Here is a 23,354-nt window from a genome sequence, read left to right on the forward strand (position 1 = left end):
TTATCCCTTCTGCTTCATTCTTTTAAGAAATAAGTTGTATTATTATCACCATTTTACAGATAAGTCAACTGAAATAAAGAGAGACTAAAGAACCTGTTCAAGGCCAAGTACCCCGGTCTACCTAACTTGAAAGCTCATGCTCTTAACATCTGTTTCATATTACTCAACTTATTAATATTGTTGTTATCCTTCAGTCTTGTTGTTGAGTCTGTTTAAATGTGGAAAGAAGACTTGAACAGAGATTCCAAAACTCCAGGCTCAGCCTGCGACTAAATTCTCCCTGTGACTTTCCATAATACATGACTAGTACCTATTTTTAATCTATAAAAGAAGGAAATTTCACTCTGATGTCCTACCTCCAAGAATTGTTTTTATGTATGGTACAATGAAAAGAACATGGTGTTAGGAAGCATAAGGTTACAGTTCAAATTTTGGCTTTCTCTCTCTTTTTTTAAATGAATATGGCTTTTAAAGTATTCACCTGTGAAATGGGAATACTTCTCATATTTAATAAGGTTATTATGAATTTCAAGTAGTAAGTTATATCAAAGTGAATTGCAATTAACATATAACTATTAATCATTTTGGTACTTTGATTAGATATATTTTAATAATCTACTGTTAGAATCTGAATCTTTAGTATCAGTTTTTAATTTTTTTTTAAACTTGTTAGGAATCTAGTTCCAAAGAGAAAGCCCAGACATCTTGCCTGCACAATGGTCTGAACATGCAGTAGCCATGGTGGTCTGCAGTCTGTGTGAGCTTCTTTGCATAATGAGGTTTTATGATCTGTACTAATTGGGTTTATTGACACTGCCAATCTGTTCTTAAGCGTCTCACTTTTTTGCAATTTTTGCAATGCTAATACTGGGCTAAATTCATGGTTACACCCCTTTGAAAACCAACTGAAGGTATTGGAGCTTAACCAGTCTTGTATAGTCTAAGGGTGTTATTTCTTTCATTGCTATACACCTGCTTCATAAACCACATTTTTCTTCATTATAGAAGAAGCACACTAATTGGAACTTACTCAGAGGAGACTAGCCTTTAACAGTAAAAGGGTATAATGAAATAAATTTTGGTACTTTAAAATATACCCAGTAAATCAACGCAAATGAGGAGTCACTTCAAGAGCAGTCCTGCAGTTTGGTTATGTTTTAGTGAGTAGATAGAATTCTTCAGAAATGGGCTACAAGCATTGACTTATAATTAATGTAGCCAGGTACTAAAAAATATGCTGCCTTCACTAAGTTACTGTGTCCTTGAAAGTATGTTTTACTATAAACTGGGCAATAGAGAACGATTTCCTTCTTCACAATACATTTTTTGGACATAGTACTCAGTGTAAAGACAGTAATAGTACTCAATAGTAAAGACACTGGGCTGGGAACTGCATGCTTGTATGGGTTCTGCCCCTCACAAGCTTGGAAACTGGGCAGTCACTAAAATTATTTATAATCCCATCTACAAAAAGGAGAAGTTAGATCAAATTTCCTGTAAATACTTTTTTAAACTTGAAGTTTCTGGATTCTTCAACTCTTGGGTCACCCAGCATTCTCAGGTGTCCTGTACACAGGCCTGAGGATAGCTATGTGCTGATGTCCTTATGAATTTTTTTTGTTTCTTTTTAGTTGTTTGTGTGTCCTCTGAGCAATTTTGTAGTTGATGTTGGTATCATTTATTTCTTCTAAAACCTCAGTTAATGGGTCTAAATCTTGTTTGTGTGAAGATGTTGCATTATTCTGTGCTTCTCTGGCAAGTTTCTTGCAACACACAAATCAAATGATTACTATATCAGTATATACTCATGTCAAACTTGAGGTTTAAGAAACCTTTCAAGGATATTTTTTTCAAAGACTGAGAATGTGCATTATATATGCATTTAAAGGAATCAAATGCAAATAATCTATTTGGAAATTCTATTGTAATTTACTGGATGTACAATAAATATTTGATTGAAATGTCTCCTTTTCCTCTGTTTTAATCTCAAAAGCAAAACCACAAAACTTGTGAATTAACTAAATTAACTGTATTTACTTATGTATTTCTATGTCTATATCTACATGCTTTTGTACTAATATATTGAAGTATTCTAGGAGAAGCACAAAAGCAGAAATTTGAATAAGTTAAAAAACATTATTTTCAGGTATAATTTTTACATCATTAACAAAATAGATTTATTTTCACTCCCACTTAAGATTTCTATTCATGAGATTATTTTAGCAATTAATATGTTTAAATGCACTTTATTATTTTTAAATATCTTTCTTAAATATTTTATAATATAGCAATCAACAGTCTGATTCTAAATTCATATTATTCTAACACTTGTCTTAATGACTGCTATAGATGTAAAAGACATGTAAGTTCAAATTTGAGAAGTGCATCATTGGCTGTGAGTTACTGAACCATTATGCCAATTTTTAAAAAAAACATCCACCAATTTTAGATGTTCGCCTTCATGTTCTGGATGTCTGGTTGTTAAAACAACTTACTTTTTGCAATGTCCTTATGCCATCAATAGCCAGTATTTAAGGTGAAGCTCACCATGAAATGCAGTGGGTGTAAACTCATATTTTAATATCCTTATTGAAAATTACGAATTTGCTTTTGTACACTTAATTTTAGAGTTAAGTTCATCATTCTTTATGTGGGCTAATGAAGAACTCATATGAGGCATAGAAGTGATATCCTCTTTTCTTATTGTTCACTTGCGTTTGTGGAATTATTGGTGGTTTCTTCAATCCATGGTGTTATTTAGCAATTTTTAAGTCAGTTGTCTATTTTCACTTGAGTTAGTTTAATCAAAACTAGATATTATGACTTAAAAAGTCACCCGAGTACAAATCGCAGTGTGCTGCAAGTGCGTAAACTCAGTGTCCCTTGACCGTCTCTGGGTGGCTGCTTCTCTTCCCATAGGACACAGTGAGAGCGCCATATATACATACAGCGATCCATATGTTATTTACTCACAAAGCCTCATTTACTTCTTATATTTAGATAATAATTTTATATAAAATAGATTCTAGTATCTTGTTCCTACATCCAAATGGATGTACATATTTCACTTTGTAAGTCACTGCTCTAAGCTGAGTATCCTGCTTCTGTGCACAAGCTTTCATTTAATTTAGGTACAATACAGTTGATTACACCTTGATATCAGACTCATATAACTTTCATTGGAGTCATATGATGAAGAGAAGTTTCAGATGTTCTCAAACTCTTTGTTCATTCACAAGAATCTTTTTTTCCTCTCACAGAGGGCTAGTGTGGTAAGCTGCAATGATGGCACCCAATCTTCACCCCTTTCTATATCCACATCTTCTTTTCTCACTTAACTTTGTAATGCCCTCCCACTGACAGTGAGGTGACCTACAGTAGTACTTGTCACTCAACTCAATGGTGTGACTTGCTTTGGCCAATGGGATGTTAACAGACATTACACAAGCAATGACTTAAATGGGCTTGTGCATTAGGGCTTGTTATTGTGTATACTTCTGCCAGCATGAGAAAGATAAGCCCATGGTAGACCAGTGGTTCCTGGAGTAGGAGGCTGAGAGACACTTGGAACAGAGCTGAGTTGCCCCAGTGGCCCGTACACTATATTAGCTCAGATTAGCTAATGGCCAGCTAACCCACAGATACAAAAGCAAGAACAGCTGAGATCAACTGAGCCCAGGTGAGATCAGCTGATCTCCAGTCTCATGAGCTAATAATAATTGTCTGCTTTTTTAAGCTAGTGCATTTTAGGTGATTTTTTTTTTTTTTTACATGGCAATAGCTTAATGATATAAGCTAGTATCTAGATTTTACTGGTTTAACTCTGATTTCCCTTAAAGACACTTACAAATTTAGGAGTGGGAAAGAGTACTTTATTTTCCTTCTGTTTGCATACTCTGTGTACTCCTCAACCCATCGCATTTTGGCTTCCTTTCTACTAAACTTTCAAGATCTTTCAGTGCTATTTGACACTGTTAATCTCTATATGCTTCTAATTTTTCTTTTCTCTTAGTTTGATTTTTTTCTCTCCCTCTACTCATTGTGTGTGTGTGTGTGTGTGTGTTTGCTCTTTTATGATTCTTCTTCCTTAATTTTCTAGAGTTATTTTCTTATTCATTTTAATCAGTTAATTATGGAACATCTATACAAGTTACCCTGCTAGCCTCATCCTTTTAATTATCACTGCTAAAAACACTATAACCTGGGACATGTCCAGTATATTTGTAATCACATTAAATGTACATGGACTGAATTACCTTCCCATTAAAATAAGGAAATGATCAGATTCAACAAAAAATTTTCTTAAGATATTTTCAATAAATTGGAAATTATTAGCATCTTCAGAGCACAGTCTCTTATTACAAATGGAGTAAAATTAAACACCAATGATGAAAATATTAATTAAAGAAACCAATGTATTTGGAAAATAAAAACAATGTCTCCCACATAGAGAAAAAGAAAAGTCATAGTAGAAAGTATGAAACATCTTCAACTGAACAATAATAAAAACACTATTAATTATAATTATTATATAGCTGTAGAAATCATGGCTTTGGAATTGATGCAGGTGTAGACAATAGAAAAGAGACGTCACAAACAGATCTATGCTGATGTGGACACTAAATACATGAGAGAAATGTCATTGCTGAACTGTGGGGAAAGATGGACCAATCAATAAATGGTACCAGAAAGTTGTTTTTCCATTTGAAAAAAAATGGTTCAATTGATCTGTATTTCATATGATACACAATAATTCCAGGACCTAAACGTTAAAAGCAGAACTTTGACATCTTTAAAAGAAACATAGAGGGATATATTTATGATATTTTGTATACCTTTGTGCTATTTATTATAACTCTTTTTGAGTTCTGTATTTTCTAAACTATTCGTAAATAGAAAATATAAAAAATTTCTATAATTCAATAAGAAAAAGACAATCTAAAAGGAAATTGAGCAAATCACATGAATAGACAATCCATACAAGAGAAAACTAGAGTATTTAATAAACCAACATATGAAAATATGTTAAATTTCACTGGTTTAATAGAAAAATCCAAGTGGCAGCACTATAACCATTTCAAACCAATCACAATGGCTAAAATGAAACAGTCTGTCTACACCAAGTTGTAGAGAAAGAGAAAGTTCATACTCTACTAGTGGAGATATAAATGTGCACACCTCTTAGGATTTCAATTTGACAGTATCTCCTTATCATTGTAATGTACACTCCTCTTACAATTTCAGTTTGGCAATATGTTGTTATTGATTGCACATATAATAAATTTTAGTAACCCCACTTGTCAGCACTCTGAAGCAGTGGTGGGTATACCACGATCCATGGGCCAAATCCTGTTGGCTGCCTTTTCTTGTAAACAAAGATTTATTGGAATATAGCCACTCTGACTCATTTAAATGTTGCCTGTGGGGGCTTGCACACTACAACAGCAGAGTTGAGTAGTTGTGATACTGACCACACGGCCCTCAAAGTCTAAAACACTAAGTGGCCCCTGATGGAAAATGTTTGCTGACCTCTGGTCTAGGGTAACTCTTATACTTTTGTCCTAAAAGCATTGTGTAATAGTGTTCATAGCAGTATTGCTAGCAATAGTGACAAGGAAAAAAAATATTTAAAAGCATGGAAAAAGGAGGCATACTGTAAAATATTCTTAGGAGGTAATGCTAGGTATCAATGAAAATGAAGCAAAGGACTAGATGTATTGCTATGAATAAATCTCAACAACGTAACTGAAAAAAGTGGTTTCAGAAAAGTATACACAGTATGATCTCATTTATATAAATGTTAAAAATGTGACACAGAACACATATATTTATATAGTAAATATGTAAGCCTTTATGTGGGAATGAGAAACACTGAATTCAAGATGACTGTTTCCTCACAGAGCAGGAAAATGTGCTTGAGGAGGGACACACAGGAGAGAAAACACGTGAATTATGTTTACGCTTCTTGTTGGTGATGGCTACCATGTATTTGCAGTGTTCTTTTTACTCTCTTATGTGTCTGAAGACAAAAATAAGACAATGCACAGATGAAAGCCATGGTGCCTTTTCTGAAGACCTGTTGGCTAGTTGGGAGGCAGAAGAAGAAAAGTGTAATTTCAGTATATGACTTTGTAGTAATGGAAAGCTTTACGAGTAACAAAGATACACAGACAGCTGACTGCATATCTCCCAACTGTTGAGGGGACCAGAAGCATGCTTATCAGTAGAGTTCTTGACTCAGGCAGGTGGGGAACTTGCTTTATCTGAGGAATGCAACGGATGGGGACTGTTGGAATTGTTCAGGGCATAACATGAATGTGCCTGGTTGCAGGGAGTGGGCGGAAAGGCACAGGTTGCCTTGGATAGGTTGGCCAAGCCCTCTCTAGGGACACTGTGGATGCTTAAAAACAGTGTTCCTGAAAACGCTTTTTAAAAAGAGCTCACCTAAAACTTAAGGTTTATAAACCTTGAGTATCTCCTATGTGGTGGGTCTGTAGCAAATGCTTGTTACAGCAATAGATTCGGAAACAGATAAAAGATCCCATAATTTTGCAGAAATGAAAAAATCAAATTTGAAGTTCTATGAAAAGTTGTAAAATGTATTTAATTTGCCTAGACAGGTAAATGTCCTATGTGTTCACATCAGACCTGGATTTGAGGGAACCACCGGTTGGAAAGAAACACTAGCATAAAAACTTATCAGATAGCAAAAACTCATCTCTTAATCTAGTTTTTTAAAAAATTGAGTTGCATTTATATAGAATTAAACTTAAAAAATGACTAAACCACAGTGGGTTAGATTATGAAATTTTCTCTTACTATCCACTTCCTGACTTAAGCCATCACCCGTGACTAATGTTTATTGTCCTCATCCATTCAATTTTTGAGGGATTACTGGGAATCATTTACCTGAGTAAGGTTTGTACACATGACCTGATATTTTCATAACTACGTGGGCTTTATAATGTCCTTTTATACACACACAATTTTAGTTGAGTGAAATTGTCAATTGCTGAAGTGTTTATTTTCAAACGTAATGACTGGGACTTTGTGCTCAAAGGACAATTTCTGAATTTTCAATCTCAGGTGTGTCACTGATTTTAGTTATTTATCATGGAAGTGTTTGCACAAACATACACTGACAAAAAAATTAACATTCAGTAGGCTGTCAGTATTCATCAAAATTGTGAATCATGTATTTCATCTAAAATGTATACATTCTCTTATCTTAAGATAGAGGGGGAAAGAAAAGAGAGGGGAAGGGGGGGATGAGTAAAAGAGGATGAGAAAGAGAGATATTGATGAAACTAACTTCAAGTATTGGAGGATGATAATAGGGAAATTGATCACTAGCTGGTCTATATGACTATTTAAAAGTGCCCTTAACCTGAGAGAGTTTATTTGCAAAATACTCATATTTTAAGTATTCTAATACCTTGTCAAAGTATTTTATTACAACACATTTTATAAAAAAGCTTTATTGAAATCAGCATTCCCTAATACATACTTTTTAACAATATGATATCTCACCATTGTTTTCAGATTTAAAAAGAAATAAGGTATTTTACAACTTCTTTGGCAATGAATGATGACTCATATAGATCTGATAGTGTGTTTAATTAATAGTTGTCTTTCTTTCTTTTTTTCTGTTTTCTTTTCTTTTCTTTTCCTTTCTTTCTTTCTTTTTTTTTTCTTTTTGCTGAGAATCAGGTTCCTTGCTTATTCTTTCTTGAGATGAATGCCTTAGGACAATCCACCCAGACACTGACCAAGCATGCCCCCTCTCCAAGTAGTTCTAAACTATAGGATCTATAGGATGCAGTAAAGCACTTTGACTAAGACCTTGTGCCACTGAATGAGTCCAGATTAAGTAACTTTATTATTTTCTTTTCATATTAATATGTGACTAATTCTATAAGTACGTATGCTTTACCCCATTGTAAGTGGCAATGTTTATTTGTAAGATGAAGGAATAATCTTTCAAAATTCACTCCTCTTGAAATGGCTTTCTCAAGCTATTTATATTAAATATTTTAAACTATTTTAAACTACTTACATTATAATTGAAAATTATATTACAATTTTAAACTATATTATACTATTTAAATTATAATTTTAAACTATATCATAATTTTAAGCATTTATTATTTTCAAAAGAATTCTATTTTATATTTCAGGAATATACAATAGATGTTTTCTTTCGACAAAAATGGAAAGATGAACGGTTAAAATTTAAAGGTCCTATGAACATCCTTCGACTTAACAATTTAATGGCCAGCAAAATCTGGACTCCAGATACCTTCTTCCACAATGGGAAAAAATCGGTAGCTCATAATATGACAATGCCAAATAAGCTTCTTCGAATCCAGGATGATGGGACTCTGCTGTACACAATGAGGTATGTTTTTAGGTTTGATATGTTAAATACTGAGGAATCTATGTTGTAACCAACCAGCCCTCCTACTTGTCAACATTTTCATAATGAATTATTGAGGTACACATAGTATGCTTTCTAAATGCTTGTGTATCAAAAAAATAAAAATAGAAAATAGTACTTACGAGGAGTTTGAGTCTCATCTTAGTGTGTTAAAACCTAAAAATTGCCTTAACTATTAAGAATTGATTTTTTTGGCAATTTACTTTTCATGCTACATTTTAGTTAAGTATAATTTTAATATGACAAAATTTTCTTTATACCAGTATATAACTTTATTTTTAATATCTCATCAAATATCCCATCAAATTTAAATAATTTTAAGCAAGTTTTATTTAATTTAATATTTACTCTAGTGGAAAAAAAAACTTTTAAAACGCAGGGATGTAGTTTTTGTTTAATATTGGTTGCAAGTAAATTGGTACCATAAGCATACGTATTAGATTGAACCATATGAAATTGCCATTTTGTAAGTCAAAAAGTGCCATGTAACATCAAGTTCATATGATTCAACCCTAAAAAACTCATCCAAAGAAATACACAGTTGCTGACTCTAACAGCTAGTCCATTTTAACTTTTCTCATGAATTAATCTTTTAAAATAAATTACTTATAGTATGTTACAAAGAAAACAATCACAAATCTAATAAAATAATATATAATCTAAAATGTAAGTGTTTGATAAAGGTTTTAAAGCATAGGTAACGTTTGTCAGCATTATACGTAGACAGATTTGTATTCCAGGCATTTAATGTGTTATTATTTCATATGCAATATTAAATTGTGGGTTCCAGCTGTGAAAGTTATTTAAGAAAGGGTAATAATACAGTCCTGATCTTTAAAGAAAACAGTCTTGAAGACTCATTGCTAAGTGACCATTGCCCAAAATGGGAGTGTTAGCTATTCCTTCTGCCTCACTCTCTCTGAATATTGCAATCCAGATGCAGCACCCTCATTGATTTTACGTGTTGATCATTCCTGTGGATTGACAATGATTGGAAATTTGGGGTTGAAACAAAATGTAGGCTGAGAACACACAGAGTTTGGAAAAATATTGCATCGGATTCTTCTTAAAATACTCTCTTAGAAGTACATAAGCTGTAATTAAATGGTTTGTCACATTTGTTTTCCTCACCATAAGACTCTTCTGTAAATTCAATTTAATACCTACTTTATCTACTTTACCTCTGTGTAAAAATGGAATAATTAATAACTTTATAAAAAATTTGCTGATTACTCTTAATATTCATAACTTGTGTCTATAATTTGACCAGTAGTCTAGTCTCAACAAGCTATTTATAAGAGATAAATTTATATACATATCTATGTCTGTATTTATATTTATATATATGTATCTCTATACAGTATATGATACTCATTCAAAATTTATGTATTTTTGAAGGGGCCTCCTCTGAGCCAGTATTGAATTCTTGTATCAGTTTTGCTATATGGTTGTTGATGGGATGCTGGGGGGAAATAAAATTCTTTTTATGATATAGATTTTTTTCATTGAGATTTCTATGAAATGTTAATATTGAAGTTAATAGGAAAATAACCTTCAAAAGCACGTATATAACTTCTTGACTAACCACAGAGTACAAAATGCTTAAGTAAAGTATATTTTTAAATAAGCATTGTTACTTGAGCTAATGCCTTCTGAAGGATCACCTAAATGTGAAAGAACAAAAGCATATTTAAATGTGAATTAGCCTAATACAATGCTACAATGAAGGTCCTATCTCATCATTAATTCTGTTGACAACAATAAGGAGTGATTTATCTTGACTTGCCAATTTACCTAAACAAAGAGTGGAATTTTGACTTCTAGGCTTACGGTTCAAGCTGAATGTCCAATGCACTTGGAGGATTTTCCAATGGATGCTCACTCATGTCCTCTGAAATTTGGCAGCTGTAAGTATGGGGATGAAGGTACATGTTTTGGGTCAATAAAATCAGGGCTAGTCAGCAGCACTACTTAATTGTATAGTTTCTTCTTATATGATGGGATGCTTAATACTTGTCCAATAAGATGCAGAAATAAAAGAAATACTGATTTCCCTCAAGTAATCCACTGGCTAGCCCTGTTTTACTCTCAAATATAATTATATTTTAATTATTGTTTTTAGTTACTGCTAATAAAGAACAACCTGTTTTTATACATTGAAAAAGTAGACTGGGAGCTCCTTGAAGGTCAGGACTATGTCATTTACCTTTTTTCTTTTCAAGTACTAGCACATTAAAAATGCAAAATAAATAAATTTTTTTCCAACTAAGAATGAAATGTAGGGGGTGGGGAGGGATCAACTGGGAGTTTGGGATTAGCAGATGCAAACTACTATAAATAAAATAGATGAGCAACAAGGTCCTACTGTATAGCACAGGGAACTATATTCAATCCCTTATAATGGCCTATAGTGAAAGAGAATATGAAAAGGAATATATTATATGTATTTATAAATGAATCACTATGCTGTACACTGGAAATTAACACATTATAAATCGATTATCCTTCAATAAAAAAATCTAAAAAAATTAAGCATGGTGAGAAATATGCAAAGAATAATTATTTGATGTGCTGGAGGTATTGGCTAACACTATGGTCGTAATCATTTTGCAATATATGAGTGCATCAAATCCACATATAGTACACCTTAAACTTACACAATGTTATATGTCAATTATATCTTAATAAAGCTAGATTTAAAAAGAACGATTGAAGAGCCTATGGACAGCTATCAAACTAAATTAGACTATCTCTGCCGCTGCTTATCTGAAATAAAATCTGTTTTAAACAAGCAAACAAAAGAAGAATGAAATGTAAAGGATAGATTCCATTGTTTACTAAAGTAGCGATCATCCTGTTGCAAATGTCAGGCACAGAAACTGGGTCTCTGTTTTCTTTCTACTTTCTAACTAAATGGAAGGAATTTTTTTTCTAAAATAAATTTGAAGGAGATGACGTAGGTGGATTGCTACACGTGGGCACTTTCTGTGTACAATAAAGTATTTCAGAAAAGGCTCTGTGCATTTGGCAACCTCTGTAGGTCACTGAGATTGGACCTTATATGTCAAGCAGAAGCATTCGCTCTCCCAGAATAATTGAGAAGAGGGAAGGTCAAAGCATCTCCCTAGGCCCACACGGCATTCAGGGCAGGTTCAGGATAAATTCACGGGCACAGCTAAGCAGCCTCTCTCTTTGTGAGCGTGTCCAATAGCCTGACATTTCAGAAACCCAGCTCTTTTTAGCACCCCTATCTTTGTCCATTCTGGGCAGCTTTTCACTTTTCATTCTCTTGAATAGAAATGCAGTTCTCTCACCTGATTAAAAATATGTATAACTGGATGTGTGCCTTCTGCATCATGTGAAAGAAGAGGGAGGAATGATGGCTAATTTGAATGCAGAGCTCTCTAATTATTTTGATGATCATAGTTTTGTGGAATGAGAAGTTCAGTCTTGTTTGTTCTGTTTATTCTTACAAAAGGTATCAGCTCTCAGTTTTCTTTGAGACTCTTCCCTTTGTTTAACTACAAAGCCGTCTTTTATTGTCATGGAAACTATCACTTCAATACTGGCATTTCTTCAAAAATTATTTAAGATAGTCAATCATGTTATAAAAAGTAAACATGAGGCTGGAAAAACTCCAGCAGATGCAGCAGAGAAAAAACTCATTTGCATTGCATAAATGGTATTAAATAGAAACTGGAAAGCCTTGGTACCAAAGGAAGGATTTATTCAAGATGCAGTAATGGTCTAAGAAGGAAAGGCATTTTTCGGTGCACAAGTTAGTGCCATTAAGAAACCAAATATAAACGATGTGATGTCTCAATTCTAAATATGAAATAAATACACCTAAAATACTTAAATACAATTTAAAATCCCTTACTAAAGTGCATCTTCAGAGCAGTGTAATATTGTACCCCTGAAAATACTGTCTTCTGTATCTAGAAGTGATACAGGCAACAAAGTTTATTAGGCATTTTTTGTTGAAGTAATTGGTTTTATTTAGTTTTCTCCATGTTTACTTTCTGACACATTGAATAAATCATTTATTTATGCTTTTCTTTTTCCTTGCCAATAATAGGTATTTGATCTATAAAGGTTGAAAGTATGGACAACAAGCCAACCCAAAACTTAAAATGTTGGCAAAACAAATTTTGGCAAAAGCAGCCATGACTTTTCCTTCTAGTCATTTATTCCTCTCTTGTTCAAAAAACTCCCTTGTCTCCCCACAAATAATGGGATTTCTGGAACATTATCATTTTTCTCAAATAAAAAAAGCATCTTTTCTACTAATTTACAAGTTTGAATTCAGTTTTGTATTGCTTTATTCTTGTTGCCTCATGTCTTTATATAATTCTTCACTGTTCAATTTGATTTTAAACTTCCTGAATGGAAATCTAAGAGTATTCTGGGCATTATCCCAAAAGAAATTGTAAATTTTCTTTTTGGATAAAAATTAATAATTAAAAATGATTTGGGGATTTTGGGGGGGTTATCAAATATGAAGAAACAATATGCATTTGTTTAATGCAGATTAGGACTCAAAATGGGTTATTTAGCAAAATTAAATTATTTAATGAAAATCTAATACAGATACGGAATTTATAATGAAATTTATTTTTCTCCCCTTTTATTCTTTACTGAAAACATTGCAGTGGTCTCCTAATTTATCTGTGTGTTGATGGACCAGGAAGTGCCTTTGATCTGCACTGTATAACGTTCTACTATCTCTTCTCTCATCAGACTCCAAATCTAAGAAAAATATTCCTGTCTAACAAATGAAATAATTGTTTTTTTATGAAAAACATGGGAAGGAGCAATCACTTTCTTTAACATATTCTTGGGGTCCTATCCTAATTTCCATCTTCCATAGCAGTAAATGGTAGAATTAAAATATATTAAAATGTGAGTTTATTGATTTAGCAAGAGTGATCTGAGAAAGTTTTCTTTGTGGCCGGCATTGTGCCGGGTGTGAGAAGTATCGACATGAGTCCCTGCCCATCAATCTCTTACGAGTTTCTTAAAAAAGCCACATTTGTGGAGTATCATTTTCCCTTTTTAGGTTTAAAGGTAAACATCAAAATTCAAAAGTGGAATCATTATGTTTACTTTTAAATAAAACGTAATAATTTATTAAGATTTATTACTCATTACTGAGTATCATGAGGCCTTCTGATACAAAGTGGTGCATGTGACGTCTTTGTGATGTATTCAATTCTGTGTCATTTGAAATTTTAGTGAAGCCATGATACGTACTTATGGGGAAAACAAAACAAGTCACTTGATGATCTGCAAATGGATTGCTTGTCACACACATGACTAATGTTATTTATTCATAACAGCAGAATCATCAGTGGTTAACTCATTTAAATTAATTCATAAAAACTTAGACCTTAGGGCAACTGAAATTCATTCATATGCAAGTTATATGAATATATCTACTATTAAAATATATATATATACACATATTCATACCTATAATGACATATGTACATATATATATATATCTAGCATCCTATTTCAAAAGTTATTTCATGTAATATAGTTTACTTTTGGATGTAGGTGAATACATGTATTTCACTGATATTAACATTTAGTAGTGATATCCAGAAAACCAGGCAACATTGTAGTATGCCATTAAAAGACCACACAGTGAATAAGACACAAGCACATAGAAGTTCACTTTATTGTTATTAACGCTTAAGTGCAAATGGATTTGTGATCACAGACTTTGGATCAAGGAAAGTACCAGGACCATCCCAGAACAATCATATTAATCTAGAAAATTTACAGAAAGCAGGTGAATGAGCTTCCCAACATCCTATAGAGCTAGAGGTAGAGATATTGCCAGAAACAGCTGGTTCTTTCCCTCAGTTGAAAATGTGACTGTGATGCTGAGTTTTGCTCCAGGACCAGGAGTAACTCGTATTTCTAAGCATTCCCATGAGCAAAAGTGCACAGAAGGTCTTCAAAAGGTCAGTAGTATAGCAGCAATTGTCTATTTATTCAACTGTGGAGAGACTCTGCCTGTGTGGAGAGGTCAGCTGTTCCCCCTCAGGACACACAGGCGCAAGGGAAATGCCAGGGCCAGAGAAGTGCTGAGACGGACATGCTGCCCACTCTCCAGCTCCAGAGTCATCTCGATTCTGCTAAGTTCTGCATCCTTGGCCAAATAAATCAGAACGTTATACCTGGTCTGTACGTGTTTCGTCTCCTCCTTCCAATCCATAGCTTAATTAGGGTGCTATGAAAGTATAGTCCAGTGAGATCTGTGTGCATTAATTAATTTTATAATGAACAGGTTTCAAAAAGTGTTTATGAAACTATAGCATTCTCAGTTATTTTACAGATTCTGCAAAATTAGTTTTCATTCTTCTAATGAAATGCATTGTGTCATGACAGCTAAGTCATTTAATTCTTAACTGGGTGAAGGTGTTGAAGAAAAATCTACAAAATTAACTACAGAAATAATAAATACAATATAGGCCATTATTATTTTCCCACGTGGACAAAAGTTACTTTTATGTCCAGAGAGTAGTGACATTTTGGATTATGACTGTTATTTCATCAGTGATTGCTGTTCTAAATGAAATAGTTAAATGGGCTTTGGGCGTTCACAATCTGTTTATTACAACGCCTTCATCTACTACCTTGGGACTGTGCATCCCAGGACCCAGTGATTTTTGCAGACTCCAAAGAGAAATTCATTCTTCATCTCTCAGGATTGCAATGAAAATACTCTTATGGTTATGATTGTCTCTCTTGGTCTGCTTCACAGCCTTTGTACTGAAGTTGTAAATTTCAAAGACACTTTTTTACCTCCCAAAATATGATCTGTAAATACCAATTTTTTATAGTAAACAGTAATTCTATGAAATACAACCCTATGAAAACATCTTTGATGTTTTATGTTATTGGTGGTTCTTATTAAAATTACTGTAATAGTTTTTTTTCCCCCTCATTTCCTACAGATGCATATACAACCTCAGAGGTCACTTATATTTGGACATACAATGCATCTGATTCAGTACAAGTTGCTCCTGATGGCTCCAGGTTAAATCAATATGATCTGCTGGGCCAATCAATTGGGAAGGAGACAATTAAATCTAGTACAGGTAAGTAAAATGAGTCTAAAGAAAAGCTAGTTCCTAAGAATATTAAATGGGTTAAAGTCATTGGAAATGTGTCGGTTAGCTTAAAACCTTTTCCTCTTGATGTCTAAGAGCTAGCAGTACAGATTGTGCTTGGGAGCTTTTTAGAAATTCAGAATCTCAGGCCTGACCCCTTACTAAGTCAAGACCTGCATTTTAACAAGATTTCAAGGAGATTCCAAGGTGTGCATTCAAGTTTCAAAAAACACCGGTCTAAAATATGCAACCAACTCAAAAAATGTGTCTTTCCAGAGAAGCCAATTTTACTTTGAAACAGTGTTACAATTTCCCTCACCTTCTAATTCTTTCTCCCTTATTCTGGATAAGTCACGACTATTCAACTCTTGATTTATGGATAATTACTCCTGGCCTGTGTGGGAAAGCTAAAGTCCTTTCCCATGGGCACACTCATTTAAGGAGAAGCAGCCATATGAATGAACTAATGACCTCACATCTGCCAGATGTAAACCCAGAGAGCAGAAAGGAAAGTAGCTAGGAGGCTCAGATAGAACTGACCATGGTGAATTAGAACAGACATATAGCACTGAGACGTTCAGAATTGGTGACAGGATCAAAAGTGTAAAATCTCGGCCAGAAGATCAGTCTTGGAGATGTGGGCAGAAATCAGCACTTTAAAGTGTGGGAGAGGAGTGGACTGAAAACAATCAAAACAGAGGCTTGAGGTTGGTACCAGAAGGTCCGAGGGACCCGAGCAAGTAAAATAATCTACCGTCAGAGAGCAGAGAGCATTCATGAATCCTCTACGCCCTTGGCCAGTAAGCATGACCTGGAGAGAAAAACGAAGGCCATACCGTGCACACACACAGTTCAAGCTTCTTGGTCATATTAAATTTTTCTTTTAAATATTCTTGCTACACTAAGGGGGGCATTTAAATGTTATATACTTTCCGTGTCACATATAGGATAAACTCTTTCCTTTTTAAAATCAGGGACTGTTCTTTCTCTAATCCTTTCCATTTCCAAAACGTTCCAACTATTGACTGCTGCAGTTTCCTAAGCTTCTTAAATTTTTCTTCTAGGTGAATATACTGTAATGACAGCTCATTTCCACTTGAAAAGAAAAATTGGGTATTTTGTGATTCAGACATATCTGCCTTGCATCATGACTGTCATTCTCTCCCAAGTGTCATTCTGGCTTAACAGAGAATCTGTGCCTGCAAGAACTGTGTTTGGTGAGTGAGTAACTACGCCCTTTGCTATACAGCACGTTTTGTTCCATTGCGCACTTTCAAACGCGTTATCTTTCTTGACCCTCATCCCAATAGTTTGTGGTGTGTGGGGCCGGGAGTACTGGCTTCACCTCGTAGGTGAGGAAACTGAGGCTCAGGGAGGTAAAATACATAGTCAGTGTCAGACTCTGAACAAGGGATAAAAACAATACTCAGATACTCTGAAATGCATTGTCTTCTTTCTGTTAAATCATTTTGCTTGTCAACATTTGTTTCCATGTTAGTGAAAGAAGAACATTTTTAGTATTCTCATATTTTTTTTAATGTAGAGTATAATAGTACCACATTTCTAGCCTTTCTATGTTTTTTATTTTATTTTTTGTTTGGTTTTTAGATGAACAAAGATCTTAGTACTTTAAGTGAAAGAAAGAAAGAGAGGAAGGGAAAGAGAGAAAAAAAGAGACTCCTCATTTGCTAACAGTAGTGTGTTTAATAACAAAGTTAATTTTCTTGATTTAGACCATGCAGGGAAATTTGGTTACTGCTTTTTGGATAATGAACTAGGCTGAGCACATTTGTGACAAAGTAGATGACCTTCGTGTATTTCATCCACTCATTCATTTAGGAAAGTTTTATTGAGAATCTACTCTGTCGGTTACTATATCAGGCCCTAAATCTGCAAAAACATATAAAATATAGTCCCTGCATTCAACTAGCTCTGTATGGTGGAAGGTACCAGAAGAAGCAGGAAAGATAGTGTCAACACAAAATGAAGGCATTATAAAAGAGGCATATACAAGTCGTTAAAAAAGACAACAGCATGGATCCTCATGTAGAGAACTGATTAAAAAACTGAGCTAACATTTGACTTAAGTCTTGAAGGATGAGTAGTAGTGTCCCAGGCAGATGAGATGGAACAAGAATCCAAGCCAAATGGGATTAATTTTGCAATGATATGAAGGGATGAAAAAACATAATGTATTCGGTGACAGTGAGCTGTTTCAGTGTCAGTGGGTGTACATACAATTGAAGTTTAGTTTGAGGCCTAAATGAGACGGGCCTTGTAGGCCATGTTAACACAACACATAGACCATAGTGTTTTGAGGCCATAGACATGTGTGAAGCTCTGAGAACAGTGCCTGGCATTTAATATGCACTATATAACTGTTAGCTATTCTTATTAACAGTGGAGAAAAAATCAGTTTGATTCTCAATGAATAATTCAGAAAGAAATTAAGAAAATTATTCCATTATAATAACATCCAAAAGAATAAAATACCTAGGCACAAATTTAACCTAGTATGTGAAAGACTTGTCTACTGAGAATCACAAAGCATTGCTGAAAGAAACTATGACCTAATTAAAATGGAAAGACATCTCATATTTATGTATTGGAAGACAGTGCTGTTAAGATGAGAATAATCCCCCGAGAAATCTATAGATTCAATTCAATACCTTTCAAAAGTCCAGTGACTTTTTTTTTCAGAAATGACAAAGTTGATCCTCAAATTCACATAAAATTGCAAGGGGCTCCAAATGACTGAAACCATATTTTTTTAAAAAAGTTGCTGGACTCACGTTTCCTAGCTTCAAAATCTAGTACAAAGCTACGTTAATCAAAATAGTGTGACAGTGCCACAGGGATAGACATATAGACCAATGGAATAGAACTGAGAGTCCATAAGCAAGCACAAACACCTATGGCCTGTGGATTTTCAACAAGGGTGCTAAGACTATTCTGCTGGGAAATATTAGTCTCTTCACCAGATGGTGCTGGGACAGCTGGATGACCACCACCACATGCAAAGGAATGACGTTGGACCCCTACCTCACTCCAGATTAAACAATTAACTAAACAGATACACAAATTTAGTCTAAAATCTAAAACTATAAAACTATTAGAAGAAAACATAGGGTAAATATTTATGATTTCATATCTAGCAGTAGATTCTTAGATTTAACATCAAGAGCATGAGTAACAAAGAAAAAAATAGATAAACTGAATTTCATTAAAGTTAAAACCTTTTGTGTCTCAAAGTACATCATCAAGAATGTGAAAAGACGACTTACACGTGGGAGAAAATATTTGATAATCACTTATCTGATAACAGTTTAATATCCTGAATAATGAATGAACTCTTACAACTAAAAAACAAAAACACCAAAAAATAAAACTGATTTAAAAATGGGTAAAGAACTTGAATGGACTTTTTGTTTTTTCTAAAGAAATATACAAATGTCAAACAAGCACAAGAAATGATGTACATCATTGGACATTAAGGAAATGCGAATCAAAACCACATTTAAATCCATTTTACACACATTAGGATGGCTATGATAATAAAACAAAAAAACAAAACAAAAGGACGTGAGTGTTGGTGAGGTTGTGGAGAAGTAGAAACCCTCCTATACTGCTGGTAGGAATGCAGTTCAGCTACTCCACAAAAAGTTATATACAGGATTACAATGAGGTCCACCAATTCTATGTCCAGGCATTACCTAAGATTAATAAAAACGTAAGTTCACAGGGAAGGTTGTACACAGGGGTTTATAGTAGCATCATTCCTAGTAGTCAAAAGAATGGAAACAACCCAGACTCCCTTCTGTAGATGAATGGATAACCAAAATATGGTATATACTTACAGTACAGCATCATTCATCCACAGGAAGGATTAGGTACTGTTAACATGGTACAACAGGGATGAATCTCGAAAACATCATGCTAAGTGAAAGAAGGCAGATGCGAAGGTCACATATTTTATGATTTCTTTCATATGCGTTATCCAGAATAGACAAATCCATAAAGACAGTAAGCAGTTTAGTGATTGCCAGGGGGTGGAGGCAGAGGGAACTGGGGAGTGACTATGTAAGAACAGGGTGTTCTTCTAAAGTGATGAAAACGTCTTGAAACTAGGGAGAGGTGATTGCAGAACTTTGTGAATGCATAAATGCCACTGAATTGCACATTTTAAAATGATTAAATGTATATTATGTGAATTTCATCTCCTTTATAATAACTTTTAAAAGTCAAGAGTTGAAAAAATAATAGCATTGAATGAGCACGTCAAGGATTTCCCAGGATTTAGGAATCTTCTCAGATGTCTCTTTCAAAATTTGCAAATAATTAAATCAAAGACAAAAAAAAATTTTGATGTGACCAAAAATAAGAGAAAATTTCCATTCAAATGGCTTGAAAAATAGAGTTATACATTTTTCAGAGCACAAATAATGCAGAAAACAAAGGTTTTAGGGAAAATTACATCATAACTAAAAACAGAAAGGAAATGATTGGGCAGAATGGATCTTCCAGAAAGATCTAAATTTATATATAAATATAGAGCAAATCAGATAAATTAAATAATGCAGTATTTGTTTAACAAATGTAAGGAAAATAAAATACTGCATTGTGGCAAATAAAAATAGAGATTCATAGCATAAATCCCATGGATGCATATGTTAAAAGAAGCCAATAGAAAACTACCTCAGTATAGAGGAGAGAGAAACAGATGAATATTTAACTTTAAATCTACAGAATATCTTAGTAGCAAGGTTACTAGTTTCAACTATAACAAATGTACACGTTTTTAAAGATTGATTACAAAAATAACATCTATAAGTTAAAAATTCAGGCTATATTCGAACCTGTAAATTTTATGCACATGATTTATAATACAGGTTTAAGGATCCAGAAGTCATAATTTCATGCATATGAGCTGTTAGTTGGTAAAAGCATTTTACTACTATCTCTACAAGTTATTCTGTGTCAGACTTGTAGTGAACGTAATTCCTTGTGAGTGTGTATGTATATCCTTGTGCAAGTAAAAGATAAAAATCCTATGTCCTGTCTGGAGTAAGACTTGAAACCTGCCCAGCCTCCTTATTCTCACTCCATCCTTCACTGTTTTCTGCCTCCTTCTGAGTTTGGACTTCATCTAACTGATAAATAGCAGTTACCAAAATAGTGTCTACCCTCTCCAAGCTTTTCTCCCTGAATCCACCACAAGGAGATGGTCTATAAACTGATTAGAGATTATTAAATCATCTGCCCTCCTCCTGCTTCTGAGGCTTTCTGTGGTGGGTAACCTCCCCCACAAGTAAAACAAAACAAAAAAACTATTACAGTTATGAAATTAATACGCCCTGGAAGACAGATGTCAAATTTCCCAACCTTTGAGATCTGGCTTCATGCCGTGAATAGAATAAGAAAACAGAGCAAACAAGACATTGGCAGAGGAGTTGAAATTAGAATGTGCACCCCTTTGATATTAGAGACTTTGCTGCATTTATGAAACACATACTACTGGTGATTGGAAAACTGGCAGATAAGAACATTCCACATTAACTTTTGACAAAACAGTCATCTACTGGGCAGAAAGTCCCTTCATAAGGAGGTTATTGTAGTTAGTAAAGAGATAATCATGATCTGATATAATGAATATATATATATTTTTTCCTTTAAAGCAGCTAACACTTTTGAGTGCTTAGCTACATATTTGAAAGAATAATGCACCAGGATGAAGACAGCATGTATCAGGTCCTGATTTTACTTCTGCATTAAGTGCGTGTGTAATCTCTCTAAACTCTAGATTTTTTTTTCTGCTGTAATTTGATATAAAACTTATGCTATCTACTTCATAGGGATTCCTAAAACAATATGTGTGCAGGTTTTCTTAAATCCTAAAGTAAATGTATGCTTTTATTGTTTTATATATTCAACAAATAGCAAGTTTAGGTATTTTCTGATAACCAAGAATACTGTAGAATGTTCCACGAATTCAAGTGGTCTATGAGTCAAGGCATGCCAAGGTAGGAAAGGGCATTCCATAAGAACAGGGCGAAAAATCAAAGCTAAGAGAAAGTGGAGCTCATAGAAAACAGAGGACAGAATGGTGGTTGCCAGGCGCTGGGGTAGGGGAAATAGGGAGAGGCTGGTAAAAGCTATAAACTCTCAGTTAATAGACAAATAAGGTCTGATGATCTAATAACATGGTGACTATAGTTGATAACATTGTATTGTGTAATTGAAATTTACTAAGAGAACAGAACTTGCCTTTTCACCCCCCCTCAGAAAAAAAAAACACACAAATATGTGAGATGATGCGTGCGCTAAGTAACTCTATGGTGGGGATCCTTTCATAATGTGTATCAATTCATCACACTGTACACTTTAAATATATTACAATTTTCTTTGCCAATTATACCCCAATAAAGCTAAAAGAAGTTTTAAAAAAGAGAAAGAAAGTCAGCTGGATATAGCTTCAGCTTGTCTAGGCTGAAGAATTGGTACAGCCTCAGAAGGGGATATGGATGGCTTTAATTGGAAAGTAGGGAGAAAGCGGCCGCAGGAGTCGAATGCCTGGGCAGTAGTGGGATATGAAACGAACGAACAGAAAGCCCGTGCAGGGCAAAAACAGCCTCTGCCAAACTCGTTCCAAATCCGTCTTCCACAAGGCATGGCTGCGGAGTGCTGACGGGCGGCATACCTGGCATCCCGGAACTGACTCTGGCACAAGGCAGCACGTGCTAGTCAGCAGGCTGCCAGCCCACCAGCCGCCCTCCCGCCCGCCCTCAGAGCCTCAGCCCTGCCAGCCACTGCCAGTTAGGAGAGTGACTGAGGCAAAATACATTAATAAGCCACGGCAAGAAGATTAGGAAGCCTCGCTGGTTCTAGTCTAGGGGCAGGTTTAGAAGTTGCTTCAGGAATACAGGTGGTCTGCTTAAGCTTGATTGATGAGACTGGATTATTAGCAAAGGCATAGGAAGAGAATTACAAATTATGCTGTTATTTTGTCAGTGAATTTTTGTTTTAGACTTTTTTCAGGACATGCAAATATCCTTTCAATATAGTTATGACCATTTAAGTTATGAGAGCAGATTATCCAACCAATGCCATTTCCTATACTGAAATCTATGTGATTGCAGTGATGAGAAAATATCTGAAAATAGCTTTTTTTAAATTGAAGTAGAGTTGGTTTATAATGTGTTAATTTCCGGTGTACAGCATAGTGATTCAGCTATATTATATATTCCTTTTCATATTCTTTTTCATTATAGGCTTAAAATGGCATTTTTGAGCACCTCAATGGGTCATATACTTGTTAGATCCATTTATCATTTTAATCAAATAATCATTATTTAATCATTTAATTCTGGGAAAAAAAATCCCTGGTTAGGAAAGTAATTATCCCCCCTTTTCAAATAAGAACTTTGAAACCCGGCAGTGGTAAGAGACTACTCCGTTGCCAGACAGCAGGTCAGTAACAAAGAAAGAATTTGACCTTACAGCTCTCTGACTCTAATGCTTTCACTTTTTCTACTGCACCATTAATGCCATCAAACTGCTTTGACCTTTTTTTTTTTCCTTTTCGAGCCTGCAGTCAGAAATATACTGGGTGACTTCTTCAAACATGGGTAATTTCTGTGTGAGAGTCAGGCTTACTAAACATAGATCAGAACCTGAGGTGAATGTTCAGGTTTGAACAATAGTTACCTGTTGGCCAGCAGCTACTTACTGAAGTCTTTCAGATTTCTTGCCCTGTTTCCTGCCCAGAAGTTGACACTATCAGATTGTGGTATAGT

General features: G+C 34.4%; 1 protein-coding gene across 4 annotated transcripts in view; it reads left to right on the top strand.

Moving 5' to 3' along the window:
* GABRA2 (gamma-aminobutyric acid type A receptor subunit alpha2) overlaps positions 1 to 23,354 on the top strand; it is a 110,627-nt gene that overhangs the window by 57,703 nt on the left and 29,570 nt on the right. For all 4 annotated transcript variants that reach the window (XM_064486960.1, XM_010980335.3, XM_064486955.1 and 1 more), the window contains 4 exons: positions 8,178 to 8,398; positions 10,262 to 10,344; positions 15,406 to 15,549; positions 16,626 to 16,778. In XM_064486960.1, coding sequence (XP_064343030.1) covers positions 8,178 to 8,398; positions 10,262 to 10,344; positions 15,406 to 15,549; positions 16,626 to 16,778 — 601 coding nt within the window. The remainder of the gene's footprint in view (positions 1 to 8,177; positions 8,399 to 10,261; positions 10,345 to 15,405; positions 15,550 to 16,625; positions 16,779 to 23,354) is intronic.

The sequence above is a fragment of the Camelus dromedarius genome, chromosome 1 (assembly GCF_036321535.1).
Source record: "Camelus dromedarius isolate mCamDro1 chromosome 1, mCamDro1.pat, whole genome shotgun sequence".
NCBI classification, from domain to species: domain Eukaryota; kingdom Metazoa; phylum Chordata; class Mammalia; order Artiodactyla; family Camelidae; genus Camelus; species Camelus dromedarius.